This window comes from Carcharodon carcharias, chromosome 23 (assembly GCF_017639515.1).
Source record: "Carcharodon carcharias isolate sCarCar2 chromosome 23, sCarCar2.pri, whole genome shotgun sequence".
NCBI lineage: Eukaryota > Metazoa > Chordata > Chondrichthyes > Lamniformes > Lamnidae > Carcharodon > Carcharodon carcharias.
This window is the reverse complement of record NC_054489.1, coordinates 3,522,625-3,544,844: the sequence shown is the minus strand read 5'-3', so window position 1 is coordinate 3,544,844 and position 22,220 is coordinate 3,522,625. Positions and strand designations below refer to the sequence as shown.

The 22,220-nt window shown below is 43.3% G+C and overlaps 2 protein-coding genes across 2 annotated transcripts in view; one reads left to right on the top strand and one right to left on the bottom strand.

Annotated features, from left to right (window-relative positions):
• Window positions 1-1,273: 1,273 nt before the first annotated feature.
• On the bottom strand, window positions 1,274-18,402 carry selenow2a (selenoprotein W, 2a). Its single transcript, XM_041173759.1, has 4 exons — window positions 18,275-18,402; window positions 14,836-14,933; window positions 7,678-7,754; window positions 1,274-2,676 (listed from the first exon to the last, which is right to left on the bottom strand). The coding sequence occupies exons 1-4, from the start codon at window positions 18,301-18,303 to the stop codon at window positions 2,593-2,595; spliced, it is 288 nt and encodes a 95-aa protein (XP_041029693.1). The 5' UTR covers window positions 18,304-18,402; the 3' UTR covers window positions 1,274-2,592.
• A 96-nt stretch (window positions 18,403-18,498) lies between these two features.
• The window catches only part of LOC121269076 (growth factor receptor-bound protein 7-like), a 293,792-nt gene continuing 290,070 nt past the window's right edge, over window positions 18,499-22,220 (top strand). The window contains exon 1 of the mRNA XM_041173519.1: window positions 18,499-18,606. Within this exon, the coding sequence (XP_041029453.1) occupies window positions 18,565-18,606 (42 nt within the window). The 5' untranslated portion in view covers window positions 18,499-18,564. The remainder of the gene's footprint in view (window positions 18,607-22,220) is intronic.

Below are 22,220 nucleotides of genomic sequence, written 5' to 3'. Positions count from 1 at the left end.
ACAATTTTACTGCTGCTGATTACCCATAGAACATCATGGTTGCCCAGTTTTGAGTTGCTGGATCTCTCCCATTTAGCACGGTGGTAGTGCCACACATGGAGGGTATCTTCAGTGTGAAGATGGGACTTTGTCTCCACACTGACGGTGCAGTGGTCACTCCTACTAATACTGTCATGCACAGATGCATGTGCGGCAGGCAGGTTGGGGAGGATGAGGTCAAGTAGGTTTTACCATCTTGTTGGTCCCTCACCATCTGCCACAGGCCCAGTCTAGCAGCTACGTCCTTTAGGGCTTGGCCAGCTTGGTCAGTAATGGTACTACCAAGCCACCCTTGGAAATGGACATTGTAGTCCCCCACCCCAGAGTACATTCTGTGCATTTACCATCCTCAGTGCTTCTTCCAATTGATGTTCAATGTTGTTTGAGGGAGGGTGGTGGAGGATTCTGATTCATCAACTGAGGTGGGCAGATGGGTAGGTGATAATCGCCAGATTTCCTTGCCCATGTTGACCTGATGCCATGAGATTTCATGGGGTCCAGACTCAAATGTTGATACTCCCTGGGCACCCCCCTCCTGATTGCAAACCACTGTGCCACCACCTCTGGTGGATCTGTCCTGTCAGTGGGACATACCCAGAGATGTGATGTCTGGGACAATGTCTATAAGGTATGATTCTGTGACTATGACTATGTCAGGCTGTGGGACAGCTCTCCCAATTGTGGCCCCCAGATGTTAGTAAGGAAGACTTTGCAGAGTGGACAGGGCTGGGTTTGCCATTGTCATTTCCAATGCTTAGGTTGATGCTGGATGGTCCGTCTGGTTTCATTCCTTTTAAGGCTTTGTAGCGGTTTGATACAACTGATTGGCTTGCTAGGCCATTTCAAAGGGCACTTCAGAGTCAACCACACTGCTATGTGGATGGAGTCACATGTAGGCCAAAACTGCTGCGGATGGCAGATTTCTTTTGCTAAAGGACATAGTGAAACAGTGCTGACCCTGTGGCAGTGCAGCCTTCCCTCAGTACTCCCCCTGCGGCGATGCTGCGTTCTGTCGGTACTGACCCTCTGACAGTGCAGCACTCCTTCGCAAGTGCACTGAACTTAACAGCCAGGATTGTGTAATGTGTGGAGGGGGACCGGAAATCCTAACCTTGTGGCTCAGAGGTGAGGAGATACGGACAGTGTGTCGACTGACACTAAGAATTCAGGGACTTGATTTCAGTTTTCAGCGAGAATTCATTTGGGTTACAAACAACTGACAACAATTTTTCTGTTCTTGTGTAAATGTTTTTATTATATTTGAAATATAGCCAAATTCAAACAACATAATTCTTTGTTTAAAAAAGTTTACTGAAGTTGTAAACCTGCTCTCCCATTAGAAAAGGCATCTTTCTTTTCATATTTTAACCATTTTGTTTTTGTTAAAATAGTCATTTATAGAACCAGATTCTAAATCTGCAGCAAGTTGATAACTTCAGCAAATTAGCCGCCACTTTTGCAGAAAATCCCAGCGCAAACCACAGACAGAGAAAGGACAGATGGAATATTCAGACTATGTGAGGAACGTGCTACACTTCTCAGCCACCACACCGAGATGCGATAGGAGTAGGTCTACGAGAAATGAATAACAAAAGCCTCAGCTAAAGGGCTAGAATAGAGAGAAACCCATTTCTCTCAGCATGGTTGAATCTATCATCTCCTGTTCTTCAGATCAATCGGAAACTCATTTGCATTAATGTTATCGAGACCAGAGGGATATAGATTTTATGCCCCGATGTGCCCATCTCAATCTCAGACACAGAGGCGGATGTCACGCGGTGTTCAAATGTCTTCCTGCTTAGTGAGGGGGCAGGTGGGGGAATTTAAGAGCAGTTGGGTCAGCATTCTCCCTCCCCATTACATCAACTGTGGCCAGCTGAGAGCACTAGGCAGAACTGAAAGCACATCAACCTCCAAAACGAAGTTGGTACCTGACCCAAACTCAACGCAAGGGGAGGGACATTGCATGAAACAACTGCCCTTCCATACTGATTGTGGTGATTTTTCCAGTAATGTGCACGCAGAGTTACAAATCAGTGATGTCTGTCAGCATAATCTGGCTGCTTTCATTTACTAGCTCTAATTTCAGAAAGACTAAATGTACCAGAGGAAAATGAGGGGAGCAGACAAGACAATAGAGCTCTGGGTCAGCAGCATGTTTAGCAATGGCAGAATCCCAGGAACAAACAGAATCCCAGCAGAAAACAGTGTCTGTCCAAGGAGGAACTACAGGGGAAATAGAGTAAAAAAGTAGTGATTCGCACACTACTTTGGACGAAAAAGTATTTAAAAAGAGATTTGCCAGGCATGCTTAAAGAAGTAGGAATTGCAAGTTATAACTGGAGCAGAATGAGCTAGTAGAGAAATCAAAATCTGTCAGGTCAACACGGCTTCAAAAATAAATTCACCGTCAGCACCCAGTCTCCCACTCTTGGGGCTCGAGTGTTTCCACATCTCCAGGACCTGGACTAGAACACGCTTCAAGGCAAAGTTTAAATGCTGCAAACTTGGCAGGTTAGCAGCTGATAAAGAGAAGGCACCATCGAGGCAGAACTACAGAATGACACAAGGAGGGCGGCTCTTGACAACTTTTTCTACTTCTTCTCCATTACTGGCTTTTTTGATTGCATTGATGATCTGTAAGAGAGAGGGAGTAACTATCACAGCTTGAAAATCCAATGCTCAGATTAAAAAATATAAGATCCATAAGATCCTGAGAGTCCTTGACAGGGTGGATATGGAAAGAATGTTTCCTCTTGTGGGACAATCTAGAACTCGGGGTCAATGTTTCAAAATAAGGGGTCACCCATTTAGAACAGAGATGAGGAAATTTTTTTTCAGAAGGTTGAAACACTTTGGAATTCTCTTCCTCAAAAGGTGATTGAGGCAAAGTCCTTGCATATCTCAGAGAGAGATAGGGTCTTGATCAGCAAGGAGGTGAAAGGTTATCGGGAGTAGGCACGAATGTGAGGTTAAAGTCAGATTAGCCATGATCTTATTGAATGGCGGAGCAGGCTCAAGGGGCCAAGTGGCCTACTCCTGCTTCTGCTTCTGATTCGTAAGTTTGTAGATCAAGCCACGCAGGAAGGTCTGTCAGTGACAGCACCCTCCACGGTTTAGTTTTGTCTAGTCATGTACACCTCCACACACCTTCCCGCAAGAATAAATCCCTGCAGTTCATGACTACACAAGTACAACAGCTTACATTAACATACATCTTTAACAGTCTAACATCCCAAAACTCTTCACAGGAGCAATGAAACAAGTTTGATACTAAGTCACATAAAGCGATATTCCAATGGTAGCCAAAAGCTTGGGTTTGTTTTCAGGAGTGAATTGAAGGAGGGGAGAAGAACATAAGAAAGAGGTGGAGTAGACCACATTGCCCAACAAGCCTGCTCCACCATTCAATGTGTTCATGGCTGATCTTGGGCTTCAAATCCATTTTCCTGCCAGTCCCAATGTCCTTCATTTCATGAGAGCCCAAAAATCTGTCTATCCCAGCCTTAAATCTATTCAAAGATGGAGCATCCACAACCCCCGTGGTAGAAAACTCCCAAGATTCACAACTCTTTGAGTGAAGCAATTTCCCCATCTCAGTCCTAAAAGCCCCTTATCCTGAGACTGTGCCCCCATGTTTTAGATTTCTTGACCAGCAGAAACAATCTCTCAGCGTCCACCCTAAACAGCCCTTTCAGAATCTTATGTTACAAAGAGATCGCCTCTCATTCTTCCAAACTCCAGAGAAAAAAAGCCCAATTTATTCAGCCTCTCTAATAGGTCAACCTCCTCATACCAGGGACCAACCTAGTGGATCCTTACTGTACTGCTTCCAATCTAAATATATAATTTCTTAAACATGGAGACTAAAACTGCACAAAGTACTTCAGATGTGGTCTCACCAAAATCTTGTACAACTGCAGGAAGGCTTCTTTATTTTAGTACTCCAATCCCCTTGCAATAAAGGTCATCATGCCATTTGCCTTCCTAATTGCTAGCTGCACCTGCATACTAACTTTGTGTTCCTTGTACGAGCACACCCAAGTCTCTCTGAACATCAACACTTACAAGTTTCACACCTTTTAAAATTTTCTGCTTTTGTATTCTTACAACCAAAGTGAATAACTTCACACTTTCCCACATTATTTCCATCTGCCATCTTGTTGTCCACTCACAACCTGTCTAGATCTCTTTGTAGCCTGTGTCTTCCCCACAGGTTACCTTCCCACCTAGCTTGGTATCAGCAAACTTTGATACAATACTCCATGTCTGCATCTAAGTCATTAATATAGATTGTAAATAGCTGACACCTCAGCACCAATCCTTATGGCACTCCACTATTCACTACCTGCCAATTTGAAAAAGCCCCGTTTAAGCCCAATCTCTGCTTCCTGTCCATTAATCAATCCTCTGTCCATGGTATTACCCTGAACTCCATGAGCCCTTATCTTGCCTATTAACCTTTTGCGTGGCACCACATTAAGTGCCTTTTAGAAATCCAGGTATACAACATCTACTGGTTCTCCATTATTTACCCTTATAGTTACATCCTCAAAAAACTCTAATGCGAACATGTGAACTAGGAGTATGCTAATCGGCCCTTCGAGCCTGCTCCACCGTTCAATAAGATTATGACTGATCTGACTTTAACCTCCTGCCTATCCCCGATTGCCTTTCACCCCAATATTTATCAAGAATGTATCTACCCCTGCCTTAAAAATATTCAAAGGCTCTGCTTCCACTGCTTTTTGAGGAAGGGAGTTCCAAAGACTCACTAGCCTCAGAAAAAAACTTTATCTCATCTGTCTTAAATGGGCGAACCCTTATTTTTAAACAGACATCCCTGGTTCTAGATTCTCCCACAAGAGGAAACATTCTCTCCATGTTTACCCAGTCAAGACCGCTCAGGATCTTATATTTCAATCAAGTCATCTATTACTCTTCTGAACTCTAGTGGACACAAGCCCAGCCTGTTCAATCTTTCCTCATAAGACAACCCACCCATTCCTGGTATTAGTCTAGAAAACCTTCTCTGAAACTGCTTCCAAGCACTTACATCCTTCCTTAAATAAGGAGACCAATACTGTACATAGTACTCCAGATGTAGTCTCACCAGTTTCCTGTATAACCGAAGCATAACCTCCCTACTTTTATATTGTTTATTGCGAGGGGAATCGAGTAACATTCTTTTGGCTTTCCTAATTACTTGCTGTACCTGCACGCTAGCCTTTTGTGACTCATGCACTAGGACACCCAGATCCCTCTGCATCTCAGAGTTCCAAAATCTCTCACCATTTAGATAATATGCTTCTTCTTTATTCTTCCTGCCAAAATGGGCAATATCACATTTTCTCACATTATACTCCATTTTCCAGATCTTCGCCCACTCACTTAACCTGTCTCCCTTTGTCATTCCATGTCTTCCTCACAACTAACTTTTCTGTCTATCTTTGTATCAGCAAATTTAGCAACCATACCTTCTGTCCCTTCATCCAAGTCATTTATATAAATTGTAAACAGCTAAGGTCCCATAACTCGTTACATCCTACCAACCAGAAAATACCCATTTATACCTGTTTCCTGTTAGCTAGTCAGCCTTCTATCCATGCCAATATTTTACCCACTATACCATGAGCTTTTATTTTCCACAATAACCTTTGATGTGGCACCTTATCTAATAAATCTGTCAAACAGGATTTCTTCTTAGTAAAGCCATGTTGACTTGTTATAATCAAACTATGCTTTTCTGCATGCATTGTTAAGACTTATTAAATAATAGATTCTAGCAATTTCCCAACAATTGAGGCTAGGCTAACTGGCCTGTAGTTCACTGTTTTCTTTCTCCCTCCTTTCTTGAAAAGTGATACAACATTTGCCAACTTCCAATTTTATGGGACCTTTTCTGAATCTAAGGAATTCTGGAAAATCACCGTTTGCACATCCACTATCTCTACAGCTATCCTTTTAGAACCCTGGAGTGTAGGCCATCAAATCCCTGGGATTTTTTTCCTTCAAGTTTCTCCAAAACTTTCTCTTCTGATGTTAATTTTCCCACTCATTTCAGCCCCTAAATTACTGTCAACTTCTGGTATGAAATGTGTGTACTGTGAAGACAGACAAATACTTGTTCAATGTCTCTACCATTTCCTCATTCCCCATGATAATTTCTCCTGTCTGAGTTTCTGCTTCTAGGGAACCAACATTTACTTTAGCTACTCTCTTCCTTTCTATATACTTACCTTGACAATCTGTTTTTATATTTCTGGGTAGTTTACTCTCATTCTATTTTTTCCCTTTTTAGTAATTTTTGGTGACCCTTTGCTGGTTTCTAAAACACTCCCAATTCTCAGACTTGCTACTGTTTTTTACTATCTTCAATTTTGAGTGGCCACGGATGGGTCTTTCTTGCTGAATTTTTGTTTTTCAATGGAATGTATTTTTGTGGAACACTTTGAATTGATTTTTAAAATGTCTCCCAATGTACATTTACCTTCATGCCTTTCAGTCTATTTACCCAATTAACTGCAGCCAGTTCTCTCCTCATGCCTATATAATTGGCTTTAAGATTCTTGTTTGTTATTAGAATATGTCACTTTCAAACTTAACATGGAATTCAATGGTATCATGACCACTATTTCCCAGTGGATCTATTACACGACATTATTAATTAACCCTGCTTTGTTACACGATACTAGATCTAAGAAAGCTTTATCCCTAGTCGATTCCACAATGCATTGCTCCAAGAAACTGTCACAAGAACATTTGACAAGCTCATCTGCTAGACCACTCTTGCCAATTCGATTGTCTCAGTCTATATGAAGATTAAAGTCCCACGCAAATATATTTCCTGTGTTACAAGTTCCATTGATTTCTTGTTTAATGCTCTGTCCAGATGTATAACTACTGTTAGGGAGCCTATAAACTACTCCCACCAATGTTTTCTGATTCTTGCTATTCCTAATTTCTATTCATACTGATTTTACTTCCTGATCTCCTGAGGCCAGGTCTTTTCTCATTATTGCCCTTATGTTATCCTTCACTATCAGGGCTACCCCTCTTCTTTTGCCATTCTGTCTGTCTTGCTGAAATCAGGTGCACCCTGGAACATTTCTTTTCCCACCCTTGATCAACTTCTAACTACATTTCTGTAATGGCAATTAGATAAAAATCAATTCCCCTTATTTGTGCCAATAGTTCATCCAGCTTATTGCAGGTGCGTCGTGCATTCAGGAGGGATTTAGGGAAGGAATTCCAGAGGTTAGGCCAAGGCAGGTAAAGGCACAGCAGCCAATGGTGGAGTGATTAAAGTTGGGGAAGTGCAAGAGGTGAGAATTGGAGCAGTATAGTGATTTGAGGATTGTAGGGCTGGAAGTGGTTACAGAGATAGCAAAGGAGGAAGCGAAGCCATGGAGGGATTTGAATACAAGGATACTATTCCAGGAATCAAAATGGGTCAACAAGCACAGGAAGTGATGGATAAATGGGATTTGATACCAGTGGAGCAGTTGGGCTGAATGGTCTGTTTGTGTGCTCTAAATTATACATGATATGCAGAGAGCAACAGGATGGGGAAAGGGGAAACCAACTGTGCTGAGAATTATACAAATTCAACTTGCAAGGATTCAGCTTTCAACTTACATCATCTTCATAAGGGAATCCACTGGTTTCTAGCTTGGAAAAGGCCAACTTCCCATTGATTTCAATCTCGAAGCTGCCTGAAGTTGGAGAAAGTAAAGTATATTATCGCACATGCATGATAATTTCTTAAGGTGCTTTACAAAGAGCAAAGCAGAGGGTAGTGTATTACTGTCGTAAGGTTGCGCCATGGAGTGGTAGGGCCCAGTCTCTGGCTAGGACCCCCCACCCCCGGCTAAATCAGTCACAATCTAGTTGAATGGCAAAGCAGGTTCAAGGGGCGGAATGGCCTGCTCAAGTTCCTAATGGGAACACTAAGGTAGAAGGAAATAAAGATTGAAATAAACTATGAAACATCCTCCAGCATACCCATCATTGACAACACCGAATATCAAGAGGAGAGAACAGAATTATACATCATCAATAGAGAATACATCATTCCAAAAGGGTGTAGCAACAGGCTGGTAAATGTAACATGTGCTGTGGATAAAAGGGAACTGGTGTATGTACTGTACTTAGATTTCCAGAATGCATTTGATAAGGTGCCACATCAAAGGTTATTGCAGAAAATTAAAGCTCATGGTATAGGGGGTAACATATTGGCAAGCTAGAAGATTGGCTAGTTAACAGGAAGCAGAGAATTGGCATAAATTGGTCTTTTTCAGGTTGGCAAGATGTAACGAATGGTGTGCCACAAGGATCAGTGCTGGGACCTCAACTGTTTACAATTTATATGAATGACTTAGATGAAGGGATAGATGAGATGGTTGCCAAATTTGCTGATGACACAAAGATAGGTAGGAAAGTAAGCTGTGAAGAGACATAAGGAGGCTACAAAATAATACAGATAGGTTAAGTGACTGGGCAAAGATCTGGCAAATGGAGTTCTATGTGGGAAAATGTGAAATTGCCCATTTGGCAGGAAGAATAAAAGAGAAGCATATTATCTAAATGGCGAGAGACTGCAGAGCTGCAAGGTGCAGAGGGATCAGGGTGTCTTAGTGCATGAATCACAAAAAGCTAGTAATGCAAGTACAGCAAACAATTAGGAAAGCTAATGGAATGTTATCATTTATTGCAAGGGGAACTGAATACAAAAGTTATGCTTCAGTTATACAGGGCACTAGTGAGACCACATCTGGAGTATTGTGTACAGTATTGGTCACCTTATTTAGGGAAAGATGTAAATGCATTGGAAGCAGTTCAGAGGTTTACCAGACTAATACCTGGAATGGGCGGGTTGTCTTATAAGAAAAGGTTGGACAGGCCGGGCTTGTATCTGCTGGAGTTTAGAAGAGTAAGAGACGACTTGATTAAAACATATAAGATCCTGAGGGGTCTTGACAGGGTGGACATGGAGAGGATGTTTCCTCTTGTGGGGGAATCAAAAACTAGGGGTCACTGTTTAAAAATAAGGGGTTGCCCATTAAAATAGAGATGAGGCAAAATCTTTTCTCTCAGAGGGTAAAGTGTCTTTGGAACTGTCTCCCTGAAAAGGCGATGGGAGCAGTGTCTTGGAATATTTTTAAGGCAGAGGTTGATAGATTCTTGATAAGCAAGAGGGTGATAGGTTATCGGGGGTAGGCGGGATGCAGTCTGAAGTCACCATCAGATCAGCCACGATCTGCACTGGAGTTCTGCTTTGGGCTACAGTAAAATGCTTAAGTTGGAGTTTGGTGACTGAGGAAATTTAAGGGTTAATTTCTGAAGTCTAGTCTTTCTTTAATTTAGTAATTAACTAAAAGTTGCTGTTTGGGTTGGAAGGTGAGTTTTAGGCCAGCTTTAAAACAGGGTTTATACAGGCTCTGCTTGCAGCTACTAGTTAATTAGATAACTGGCTTAAACAGGTTTTCAGAGAGTATAAAAACAAGCCATCTTACAGAGCTGGCTTTGTCTGCTTTGGGCTGCAGTAGCGTGCTTAAGTGAGTGTTTGGTGACTGAGGGAGTTCGGTGAGGAGGGAACGAGGTGATCCTTTGAGTACTGTGAGCATGGTCGGGTAAGTATTTACTACTTTTATCGCTTATAGTTTTTAAAGGTCTTATTTTGTGGTTCATTGTTTGTAAGGGCTATATTCTGTAACAACGAGGAGCAGAGAAGGAGGGCCCGACAGTAATTGATATTATTTGACATCAAGTATTTTCCAAAAGGTTTAATTTAATTTAAATAGGTAAGTCATGGCAGGAAAGCTCAAAGCCATGGTATGCTCCTCCTGCTCTATGTGGGAAGCCGGGAACATTTCCAGTGCCTGGGGCCAGCGTGTGTGCAGGAAGTGTCTCCAGCTGCAGCTCCTGGAAGCCTGGCTTTCGGAGCTGGAGCAGTGGCTGGGGACACTGTGGAGCATCTGCGAGGCGGAGAGTATCGTGGATAGCACATATAAAGAGGTGATCACACCGCAGGCTAAGAGTCCACAGGCAGGAAGGGAATGGGTGATCACCAGGCAGAGCAAAAGGACTAGGCAGGCAGTGCAGGAATCTCCTGTGGCTATTCCCCTGCAAAACAGATATACCGCTTTGGATACTGTTGAGCGGAATGGTCTCTCAGGGGAAAGCAGCAACAGCCAAATTCGTTGCACCACGGTTGGCTCTACTGCACAAGAGAGGAGTAACATGTGTGGGAATGCAATAGTTAATAGTTGTAAGGGGAATAGATAGGCATTTCTGTGGGCATGTTGCCTCCCTGGTGCTAGGATCAAGGATGTCTCAGAGCAGCTACAGGGCATTCTGAAGGGGGAGGGTGAACAGCCAGCGGTCGTGGTACACAATGGTACAAACGACATAGGTAAAAAAGGGATAAGGTCCTAAAAGCAGAATATAGAGAGTTAAGAAGTTGAAAAGTAGGATCTCAAAGGTAGTGATCTCAGGATTACTATCAATGCCACATGCTAGTCAAAGTAGAAATAGCAGCATATATCGGATGAATACGTGGCTGAAGAGATGGTGTGTGGGGAAGGGTTTCAGATTGCTGGGACATTGGGACTGGTTCTGGGGAAGGTGGGATCAGTACAAACTGGACGGGTTACACCCGGGCAGGACCGGGACTGATGTCCTAGGGAGAATATTTGCTAGAGTGGTTGGGGAGGGTTTAAACTAAAATGGCAGGGTGATGGGAACCTATACAAGGAGTCAGAGGAGGGGCAATCAAGGACAAGAAAAAAAGACAGAAAGGGGAATAAGAAAAAAAGTAATAGGCAGAGAAATCAAGAGCCAGAATCAAACAGGGCCTCAGTGAAAAATAGTGGGAGTGGGACAAGTAATGTTAACAAGGCAAGCCTTAAGGCTTTGTGCCTTAACGTGAGGAGCATTCGCAATAAAGTGGATGAATTAACCGTGGAAATAGATGTAAACAGGTATGAGATAGTCAGGATTATGGAGACATGGCTGCAGGGTGACCAGGGATGGGAACTGAACATCCAGGGATATTCGGTATTTAGGAAGGACAGACAAAAAGGAAAAGGTGGTGGAGTTGCATTGCTGGTTAAAGAGGAAATTAATGCAATAGTGAGGAAAGATATTAGCTCCGACGATGTGGAATCTATATGGGTAGAGCTGAGAAACGCTAAGGGGTAAAAATGTTAGTGGGGCTTGTATATAGACCCCCAAACTGTAGTGGTGATGTTGGGAACGGCATTAAACAGGAAATTAGAGACACATGCAGTAAAGGAACATCTGTAATTATGGGTGACTTTAATCTGCATATAGATTGGGCAAATCAAATTCGTAACAATACCATAGAGGAATTCCTGGAGTGTATAAGGACCAATACATTGAGGAACCAACTAAAGAACAGGCCATCCCAAACAGTGTATTGTGTAATGAGAAAGAAATAATTAGCAATCTAGTTGTGCAAGGCCCCTTGGGGATGAATGACCATAAAACGATAGAATTCTTCATCAAGATGGAGAGTGACGTAGTTGATTCTGAGACTAGGATTCTGAATCTTAGTAAAGGAAACTACGATGGTATGAGGTATGAGTTGCCTTTGATGGATTGGGAAACGTTACTTAAAGGGATGACGGTGGATAGGCAATGGCAAACATTCAAAGAGCGCATGGGTGAACTGCAACAATTGTTTATTCCTATCTGGCGCAAAAGTAAAACAGGAAAGATGGCCAAACCATGGCTATCAAGAGAAATTAGAGATAGTATTAGATCCAAGGAAGAGGCATACAAATTGGCCAGAAAAAACAACAGAGCTGAGGATTGGGACCACTTTAGAATTCAGCAAAGGAGGACCAAGGGATTGATTAAGAAGGGGAAAATAGAGTATGAGAGTAAGCTTGCGGGGGACATAAAAACTGACTGTAAAAGTTTCTATAGGTATATGTACTGAAAAAGATTGATGAAGATAAGTGTAGGTCCCTTACAGTCAGAAACAGGGGAATTTATAATGGGGAACAAAGAAATGACTGACTAACTAAATACATACTTTGGTTCTGTCTTCACAAAGGAGGACACTAATAACATACCAGAAATGTTGGGGAACCACAGGGTTTAGAGAGGGAGGAACTGAAAGAAATCAGTATTAGTAGGGAAATGATGTTGGGGAAATTGATGGCATTGAAGGCCGATAAATCTCCAGGGCCCGATAATCTACATCCCAGAGTACTTAAGGAAGTGGCCCTAGAAATAGTGGTCATTGGTGGTCATTTTCCGAGATTCCATAGACTCTGGAACAGTTCCTACAGATTAGAGGGTAGCTAATGTAACCCCACTATTTAAAAAGGGAGGTAGAGAGAAAACAGGGAATTATGGACCAGTCAGCCTGACATTGGTGGTGGGGAAAATTCTACAGTCCATTATAAAAGATTTAATAGCTGAGCACTTGGAAAACAGGGGCAGAATCGGACAGAGTTGGAATAGATTTACGGAAGGAAAATCATGCTCAACAAATCTACTGGAATTTTGAGAGAATGTAACAAGTAGAGTTGATGAGAGGGAACCAGTGGATGTGGTTTATTTGGATTTTCAGAAGGCTTTCGACAAAGTCCAACATAAGAGATTAGCGTATAAAATTAAAGCGCATGGGATTGGGGGTAGTGTATTGAAATGGATATAAAACTGGTTGGTAGACAGGAAACAAAGAGTTGGAATAAACGGATCTTTTTCCCAATGGCAGGCAGTGACTAGTGGGGTACCGCAGGGATCAGTGCTGGGACCCCAGCTATTCACAACATATATTAATGATTTAGATGAGGGAACTAAATGTAATACCTCCAAATTTGCAGATGACACAAAGCTGGATGGGAGGGTGAGCTGTGAGGAGGATACAGAGATGCTTCAGTGTGATTTGGACAAGCTGAGCGAATGGGTAAGTGCATGGCAGATGCAGTATAATGTGGATTAAACATGAGGTTATTCGTTTTGGTAGCAAAAACAGGATTATTATCTGAATGGCTATAAATTGGGTATAACGTACGAGACCTGAGTGTCCTCGTACACCAGTTGCTGAAGGTAAGCATGCAGGTGTAGCAGGCGGTAAAGAAGGCAAGTGGTATGTTGGCCTTCGTAGCGAGAGGATTCGAGTACAGGAACAGGGATATCTTGCTGCAATTGTAAAGGGCCTTGGCGAGACCATACCTGGAATAGTGTGTGCAGTTTCGGTCTCCTTATCTGAGGAAGGATGTTCTTGCTATAGAGGGAGTGCAGCGAACGTTTACCAAACTGATTCCTGGGATGGCGGGACTGACATATGAGGAGAGATTGAGTCGGTTAGGATTATATTTGCTGGAATTCAGAAGAATGAGGGGGATCTCATAGAAACCTATAAAATTCTAACAGGACTAGACAGGATCGATGCAGGAAGGATGTTCCCAATGATAGGGGAGTCTAGAATCAGGGGTCACATTCTGAGGATACAGGGTAGACCATTTAGCTCTGAGATGAGGAGAAATTTCTTCACTGAGAGTGTGGTGAACCTGTGGAATTCACTACCACAAAAAGTAGTTGAGGCCAAAACATTGTATGTTTTCAAGAAGGAGTTAGATATAGCTCTTAGGGTGAAAGGGATCAAAGGGTATGGGGAGAAAGCAAGAGCAGGCTATTGAGGTGGATGATCAGCCATGATAATGAATGGCGGAGTAGGCTTGAAGGGCCGAATGGCCTACTCCAGCTTCTTGTTCATATGTTCCTAGTAGGAAGGGACCAAGTTTATATTGATTGAGCAAAACAAAACATCTCACTAAAGGGAGGAAAGTGAAGCCACAGAGAGCATACAGGATGAAACCATGAGGAGAGACTTCGGATATTTGGACAGCATCCTTTGGAGCAGAGAAGGCCAAGGAGATTTAATGGAAGTTATTACAATTAAGAGTTGTGAGAGAATGAACCAGGAGAAATTATTTTATCTGGATAGGAGGTAAATGATGAGGGGGGTTATCAATTTAAAACTGTAATCAAGATGGAGGGGTTTGCTGTCTGCAGTGCCAGAGCAGACACCATTGCATCTTTAAAGGGAAGACTGACTAAATATTTGAAGCAGAAGCAACTTTGAGGGAGCAAGGAGGGGAATTAAGTTTTGGAATACTTCAGCAAAGAACCAGCACAGACACAATGGACCAAATGGCCATCTCCTGTGCAGTAAATTTATGTACAAATAGAAAATGTGCTGCTCAAAATGGATTAAATAGCAGCAGTTTGCTTCCCGAGTCAGAAGTTTAAGCCTCATTCCAGGACATGAGTACATAATGGGGTGACACTCCAGTGCAGCACTGTGCTGCATCCTTGGAGACATCTTTCAGAGGAGATATCAAACTGAAATGCTGTCACTCTTTTCTGGTGGTTCAGATGGACGTTATAAAGATCTCTCAGAGCTTGCCTGATATGGCGGAAATATTCCTCACATGATGAATGACACCAAAAAGCAGCAAATTAATCATTCGGCACACTGCTGGTTGTGAAATCTTGCTCTGTTTCAATATAATTTATTATACGTCAAGTACTTCTGAAGGATGGAATAATATGAAAGAAAATTTACTGCAGATTAGCCAGGTAGCTGTTATGGCAGATAGAAAACTCCTAAGGTAACATTTAGCCTATTGACGTTCACCTATTGATGCTTGTGCTAAACAAAGTTCTTCAGGGTCAATGCTTTGGACGAGACAGTCAGCAATCATTACATCTATAGTGGTCACCAGCTGAATGAACAGTGTTAGCAGATGTTACCTTTTCTCCCAACATTTCCAGAAATCTCCGCATCAGGAAACGCCTCTGTGATGATGTCGGCGAGTTTCTGATAGCGGGGTTCATACCCTCAGCCACCGCTACAATAAACACAATGGAGTCAGTCTTAAACTTCACTCTGAAAGCAGACTTAATAATAGTACCACAAGCAGTCATCTGACAACTGTGTCACATGAAAGTTAAATTTTCAGCACATTACTGAGTCACCTCACTCCCTCAGCTTCCTGAATTTCAATGGGACCAGTTTGCAAACTTTCCCTTGTCAGCCATGGCTGACTGGGGAGCACAATCACCAGAGTCAGTAAGTCAGGAGTTTAGATCCCAATCAGAGACTTTAGTACTTAATGCAGGTTGCAACTTCAGTGAAATTCTGAGGGAGTGCTGCACTCTCCGAGGGTAGGTCCTGAGGGAGCGCTGCACTGTGCAATCAACAGATGATCTGCTCATTACTGTTTGAGAGATTTTGCTGCGCATAAATTGTTCTACTAGAAAACATGGCAGCCAAGAACCATTTCAAAAGTACTTCATAGTATCCTGAGGATGCTAAAGGAGCTATAGAAATGCGATCCCTTTCTTTACAAGGTTAGATGAACTCCAGTTTTGGACCCAACTAAACAAGGGACCAAAATGAATCTGGTAATGTGACAAATCAAGAGGATAAAAATTCTTAAAATCATGTATTCTGCCCATTACAGCATCAGCTTCTCAATTAGATAAAAGGCTTCCGGCTTTTAAAGCTGTAGAAACTAAAAAATACTGACAATAGGCATCACTAGATCAGAATTACTTCCATTAAGGTATTAAGGAATAAGGGTTAAAGGCAGCTACGTGAGTTAGGTCACTGATCAGCCACCATCTCACTGAATGGCAGGACAGGATCTGAACAGGTTTAATGAGCTATGCCTGTTCCCAATCCTGAACTGTTCTGCTTTCAACACCCACTTTGTCCTTTCTGATGATCCTCATAGGGTAGAAAGCAGGACAAGCAAGGTACAGATAGCCCTAGTGGGGGTGGGGTGGGGTGAAGGAATCTAAAAAGACTAAAAGGTAGAGATAAAACAATGGATGGAAATACATTTATAAATAATGGGAATAGGTGGGAAAAGAAAAATCTATATTTCCAATAATTTTTCTTTTCCCACCTATTTCTATTATTTTTAAATGTATTTCCATCCATTGTTTTATCTCTACCTTTTAGCCTTTTTAGATTCCTTCACCCCACCCCACCAGGGCTATCTGTACCTTGCTTGTCCTGCTTTTTACCCTTAATTAGCACATTCCTTTAGATAATAACACCTCTTTGTCCTTTTGTCTGTGACATCTTTTGGTTATCTCCACCAATCACTGGCCCTCTACCTAGCTCTTCTTGTCCCTACCTTAAACCAGCTTATATTTCACCCCTTTCCTATTCTGTCAACTGTGTTTCTCTCCACCGATGCTGCCAGACCTGCTGAGTTTTTCCAGGTATTTTTGTTTTTGTTTTGGATTTCCAGCATCCGCAGTTCTTTGCTTTTATCTCTGTACATCACCTGTTCTTGGACACTTGAACTTCAGCAAGGGGCTCGTAACTAACAACCTTCAACAGAAGTTAATCAGGGAGACAGGTAACCACTGTGTCCTTTCCCCAAAAATATCCATCATAACTCAATTCATAAACAGGAAAATCCCTCAACAGTGGTCTCCCCCAAAAAAGGAATGCTTTTAAATCCACACTATATAATTATCTCAAACCCATCAATGAGAATACAACATGACACAAACCATACCCAAACTCCCCAACCCAAACCTCACTGCTCCTCTGGGCTCAGGGTATATTGACAAATACATTCCTAAAACAAGAAAAAGGCCAACGGGTCATTCCCCAGTCATTAAGCCAATCAGTGTTGACCAGTGAATTGTAGTTGCTATCCGCCTCCCAGCTGCTGGCATTCTAACTCAATGATGCTGAGAAGCCCTTTCTCAGCCTTAGGGGTCCCGAGTCTCCTCTATTTGCTGTCTCCCTACTGGGCTGTGTGGAGGAATGCAGGTGCAAATCCACACCCCAAGCCCTATTGCCAGCAACCTATCACATCAATACTTCAGGGGCCAGTAGTTTCACTCACTTCCCCCACCTGTCGGCACAATTATGCTTCTAGTCAACTATTGAAAAACAACTTGTGATGCTGCTTACGCAACCAACTTAATCATTATCACAATAACGTTGTGTAAGCATTGCTTTTGCTGAAAATGTCACCCTCCCCAGGAGATAGGGGCAGGTGACAGGTCCCTGAGGCTTCTGCTGCCTGTAGACAGCTAATGAAACACCTGCCCTCTGATATCTCCCCCCTCCCTGTATTCTGCCAGCTCTAAACAAACAGTCAGTCACAGGACAGAGAAACGGTGGTCATGAGGACATAACACAATCAATAATGTAAAAGGCTATATTCAAGAGAGGGTCCTTGGATAGACCTTGTGGGGGGGGGGGGGGGGGGGGGGGGGGAAGAAATTGTCTAATTTTAATAATGGCGATGTCAGGCATCATAATGCCAATTTTGGCAAAGACACCACAACAAACATTCACCCTTTCCATTCACCAATGTAGCAGCAAATGTTTTTATCCATTGCTTTTAGCACACTGACTGCAACAAATTGTGGGTAAAGAGAATTCACACAACACAGAACAAGATCATTCAGCCCATCCTGCCTGTGTTGGCTCTTTGAAGAAGCTATCCAATCATCCCCCCCCACCTCCCCACTCTCCCCCCCCCTCCTCCCCACTCTCCCCCCCCCCTCCTCCCCACTTTCCCCCCCCCTCCTCCCCACTCTCTCCCCCCCTCCTCCCCACTCTCTCCCCCCCCTCCTCCCCACTCCCCCCCATTCATTCCACATACCCTGAAAATATTCTCCCTTTCAAGCATTACTCCAATTCTCCACTGAATCTGCTTCCACTGTCCTTGCAGGAAGCGGATTCCACAGTTCTCATTTTCCCTCTGCTTCTTTGGTTGAGCATCTTAAAGCCGGGGGTTGTGGTTACCAACCCTCCTGCCATTGGAAAGGGTTTCTGCCTAGACACCCACCAGAATCAGGGAGGGCGCAGTCTGCAATGGGTGGCAATGTTAAAAAAAATGCTTCGATCTGCGCCTGAAATGTCTTCAGCCCCAGGGTTTATGGACCAACAGCAGAGGAGGGGGGAGGGGGGGGGGGGGGAACAGCTCTCCCGCCAACACAGGCGCAATGGGCCGAGCGGCCTCTCCCTGAGCCCCAGCCAAGCTCCGGGACCGGGTCAGGGTCAAGGGTCAAGGGTCAGGGTCAGGGCCCAGGCCACAGCCTCTGGCCATCAGCATCGCTCCGAGTGGCCAGAGAACCTCGCAAACACCAGACCCTCCGCCCCGGTGACCTTCCCCCCGACCCCGGCGGCCGCCCCTCCCCCCCATGCCGGTACCAGTATTCCACGTTAATCTTCACACTCATCCTCTGTCTGTCTCTCTCTCTCTCGGCTCCGCGCACTGAGCGTTCAGCTGACTCATGGGGGCGGGGTCAGAGGGCTCGCGCAAAGGACGGCTGACGAATAGGGACCGGGGGGGGGGGGGGGGCGGGGCCTCCGGGGGGCGGGGCCTCCCCGGGTTACCGGGGCAACGGAATCACCTGCTCCAACTTCAACAACAACAACAACAACAACAACATCGATTTGCGTTCATACAGCGCCTCAGTCGACCCAGGCTGCTTCACAAGATGAAATATGATCCGGAGACAAGTAAGGAGATATTGAGGGAGGTGAGAAATACTCAGACAGAGGGGGGGTGGGGGGGGGGGGGTTTAAACTGTGTCTCAAACAGGAGAAGAAAGAGGTTTACCCAGGATTACATGGGATAAATAGCACACAGGCCATTCGGCCCAACCAGCCCATGCTGGGGTTTGTGTTCCACTCGAGCCTCCTCCCAACTTTCCTTATTCAAATCTATCACCATAACCCTCTATTCCCTTCTCCCTTATAGGTTTGTCTAGTTTCCCCTTAAATTACCATAAAACTGCAAGATGTAGGAGAAGCAGGCCATTCGGCCCATCAAGCCTGCTGGGCCACTCACTGAGATCAAGGCGGATCTGATAATCCTCACCTCCACTTTCCTGCCTTTTCCCATAGCCCTTGATGATCTTACTGATTAAAAATCTGTCCATCTCAGCTTGAATACACTTAACGACCCAGCCTCTGCGGCAAAGAATTCCACAGATTCACTACCCACTGAGAGAATAAATTCCTCCTCATCTCGGTCTCAAATGGGCGACCTCTTACTCTGAGGTTATGTCCTCTGGTCCTGGACTCTCCCAGAAGGGGAAACAATCTCAGCATCTACCCTGTCAAGCCCCCTAAGAATCTTATATGTTTCAATAAGGTCGCCTCTCATTCTTCTAAACTCCAATAAGTACAGGCCCAACCTACTCAACCCCTCCTCATCAGAAAATCCCCCCATACCCGGAATCAACCTAGTGAACATTCTCTGGACTGCCTCCAATGCCAGTATATCTTTCCTTAGATAAAGGGACCAAAACTATTCACAGTATTCTAGGTGTGGTCTAACTAGTGCCTTATACAGTTTTAGCAAGACTTCTCTACTTTCTTACTGAATTCCATTTGAAATAAAGGCCAACATTCCATTTGCCTTCCCTATTACCTGCTAAACTCGTAGCTTTTTGTGATTAATGTTCTAAGACCCCCAAATCCCTCTGTGCTGCAGCTTTCTGCAGTCATTCTCCAGTTAAATAATATTCAGCTCCTCTATTCTTCCTGCCAAAGTGCATAACCTCACATTTTCCCACATTATATTCCATTTGCCTAGTTTTTGCCTGCTCACTTAACCTGTCTATGACCCTCTGTAGACTCTTTGTGTCATCCTTATCACTTACCTTCCCACCTATTTTTGTCTCATCCACAAACCTGGTGATAGTACATTCACTTCCCTCATCCAAGTCAATATATATTGTAAATAATTGTGGCCCCAGAACTGATCCCTGTGGCACTCCAGTTGTTACAGGTTGTCACCCTGAAAATGCCCCCCTTATCCCAACTCTCTGTCTTCTATCAGTTAGCCAATCATCTATGCATGCTAACATACTACCCCCAACACCATGGACACATCTTTTTAAGTAGCCTTTTCTGTGGTACCTTATTGAACGCCTTTTGGAAATCTACATATTAAACATCTACTGGTTCCCATTTATCTATTCTGCTGGTTACCTCATCCACGAATTCTAATAAATTTGTCAGGCATGATTTCTCCTTCATGAAGCCATACTGACTCTGCTTGATTACATTATTCATTTCTAAATGCTCTGCTATTACATCCTTTATAATAGACTCTAACATTTTCACAATGACAGATGTTAAGCTAACTGGCCTATAGTTACCTATTTTTTGTCTCCCTCCTTTTTTGAATAAGACATAGGCAGTTTTCCAATCCTCTGGGACTTTTCTAGAATCTAAGGATTCTTGGAAGATTACTACCAGTGCATCCACTATCTCTGTAGCTACTTCCTTTAACATCCTAGGATGCAACCCATCAGGTCCAATGGACATCGGTCTTTAGCCCCATCAGTTTCCCTGAAACATTTTTTCAAGTGATAGTTATTGTATTTATTTCCTCCCCCCTTTTTCCCCCTTGATTATTTAGTATTTTCGAAATGCTATTAGTGTCTTCTACCATGAAAACTGATGCCATTTCTTGGTTCCCCATTATTATTTCCCCAGCCTCATTCCCTAAGGGGCCTATGTTCACTCTGGCCTCTCTCTCTTCATTTTTACATATTTAAAGAAGCTCTTACTATCTGTTTTTATATTACTTGCTAGTTTACCCTCAAAGTTTATTTTCTCCCTCTTTATTTTTTTTTGGTCATCTTTTGTTGGCTTATAAAACTTTCCCAATCCTCTGGTTTACCCCTAATCTTTGCCACACTGTAGATTTTTTCTTTCAGTTTGCTACTATCCTTAACTTCCTTGGTTAACCATGGTTGGTTTACCCCCTTCCTAGTATCCTTCTTCCTCACTGGGATTTATCTTTGTTGTGAGTCATGAACTTTTTTCTTAAACATCTGCCATTGTTCAACAGCTGTCTTTTCTGCTAAACTCCTTTCCCAGTCCACTCCAGTCAACTCTGCCCTCATTTCTTGTAATTACCTTTATTTAAATAAAGCACAGTTGTTTCTGACCCAAACTTCTCAATCTCAAACTGAATGTTAAATTCTACCATGTTGTGGTCACTGTTTCCTAGGGCATCTTTTACTCTGAGATCATTTATTAAACCTGCCTCATTACATATTACCAGATCCAAAATAGCCTGATCCCTGGTTGGATCCACAACATATTGTTCTAGGAAACTGTCCCAAATACACCCTATGAATTCTTGCTCGTGGCTTCCTCTGCCAATTTGATTTTCGGGACCTACATGAAGATTAAAGCCACCTATGATTAATGTACTGCCTTTTTTACCTGCCCCCATTATCTCCTGATTTATTCTCTGTCCTACAGTATAGCTGCTGTTAAGGGGCCTGTAGACTACTCCCACCTGTATCTTCTTCCTTTTGTTATTTCTTACCTCCACCCATATGGATTCGACATCTTCCAATCCAAGATCATTTCTTGCTATTGCACTTATTCCATTGCGTACTAACAAAGCTACCCCACCACCCTTTCCTTCCTGCCAGTCCTTTCGAAAGGTCACATACCCCGGAATATTTAGTTCCCACATTTGGTCTCCTTGTAACCACGTCTTCATAATGGCTATAAGATCATATCTATTAACCTGTATTTGTGCCATTAATTCATTTATTTTGTTCCAAATACTGTGTGCGTTTAAATAAAGAGCCATTAATTTTACCTTTCTACCATTTTTTCCCCCTTTGACCCTATTTGCTGCTTGTCTTTTTTTTGTTTGTACACTCTGTCCTTCATTTCACACTCTGGGTATCATTTCCTAAATAGCTGCCCTGCAAGCTGCCCTGCAAAGCTGCCATCTCCAATTGTTTTGTAAGCATATGTTACCCCCCCCCCCCTCCCCACCACTCCCCTGCTCTATTTAGTTTAAACCCCTGTCTACATCCTGAGCTATTCGATTCACCAGGACACTGGTCCCAGTACAATTCAAGTGAAGACTGTCCCACCGGAACAGCTCCCTTCTACCACAGTACTGGTGCCAGTGCCCCATGAACTGAAACCCATTCCTCCCATGCCAATCTTTGAGTCATGCATTTAACTCCTTGACTTTATTTACTCTATGTCAGTTTGCCCGTGGCTCAGGTATAATCCCGAGATTGTTACTTTGCAAGTTCTGCTTTTTAACTTAGCTCCTAACTGTTCAAATTCTTTCAGCAGAGCCTCCTTTCTAGTCCTATCAATA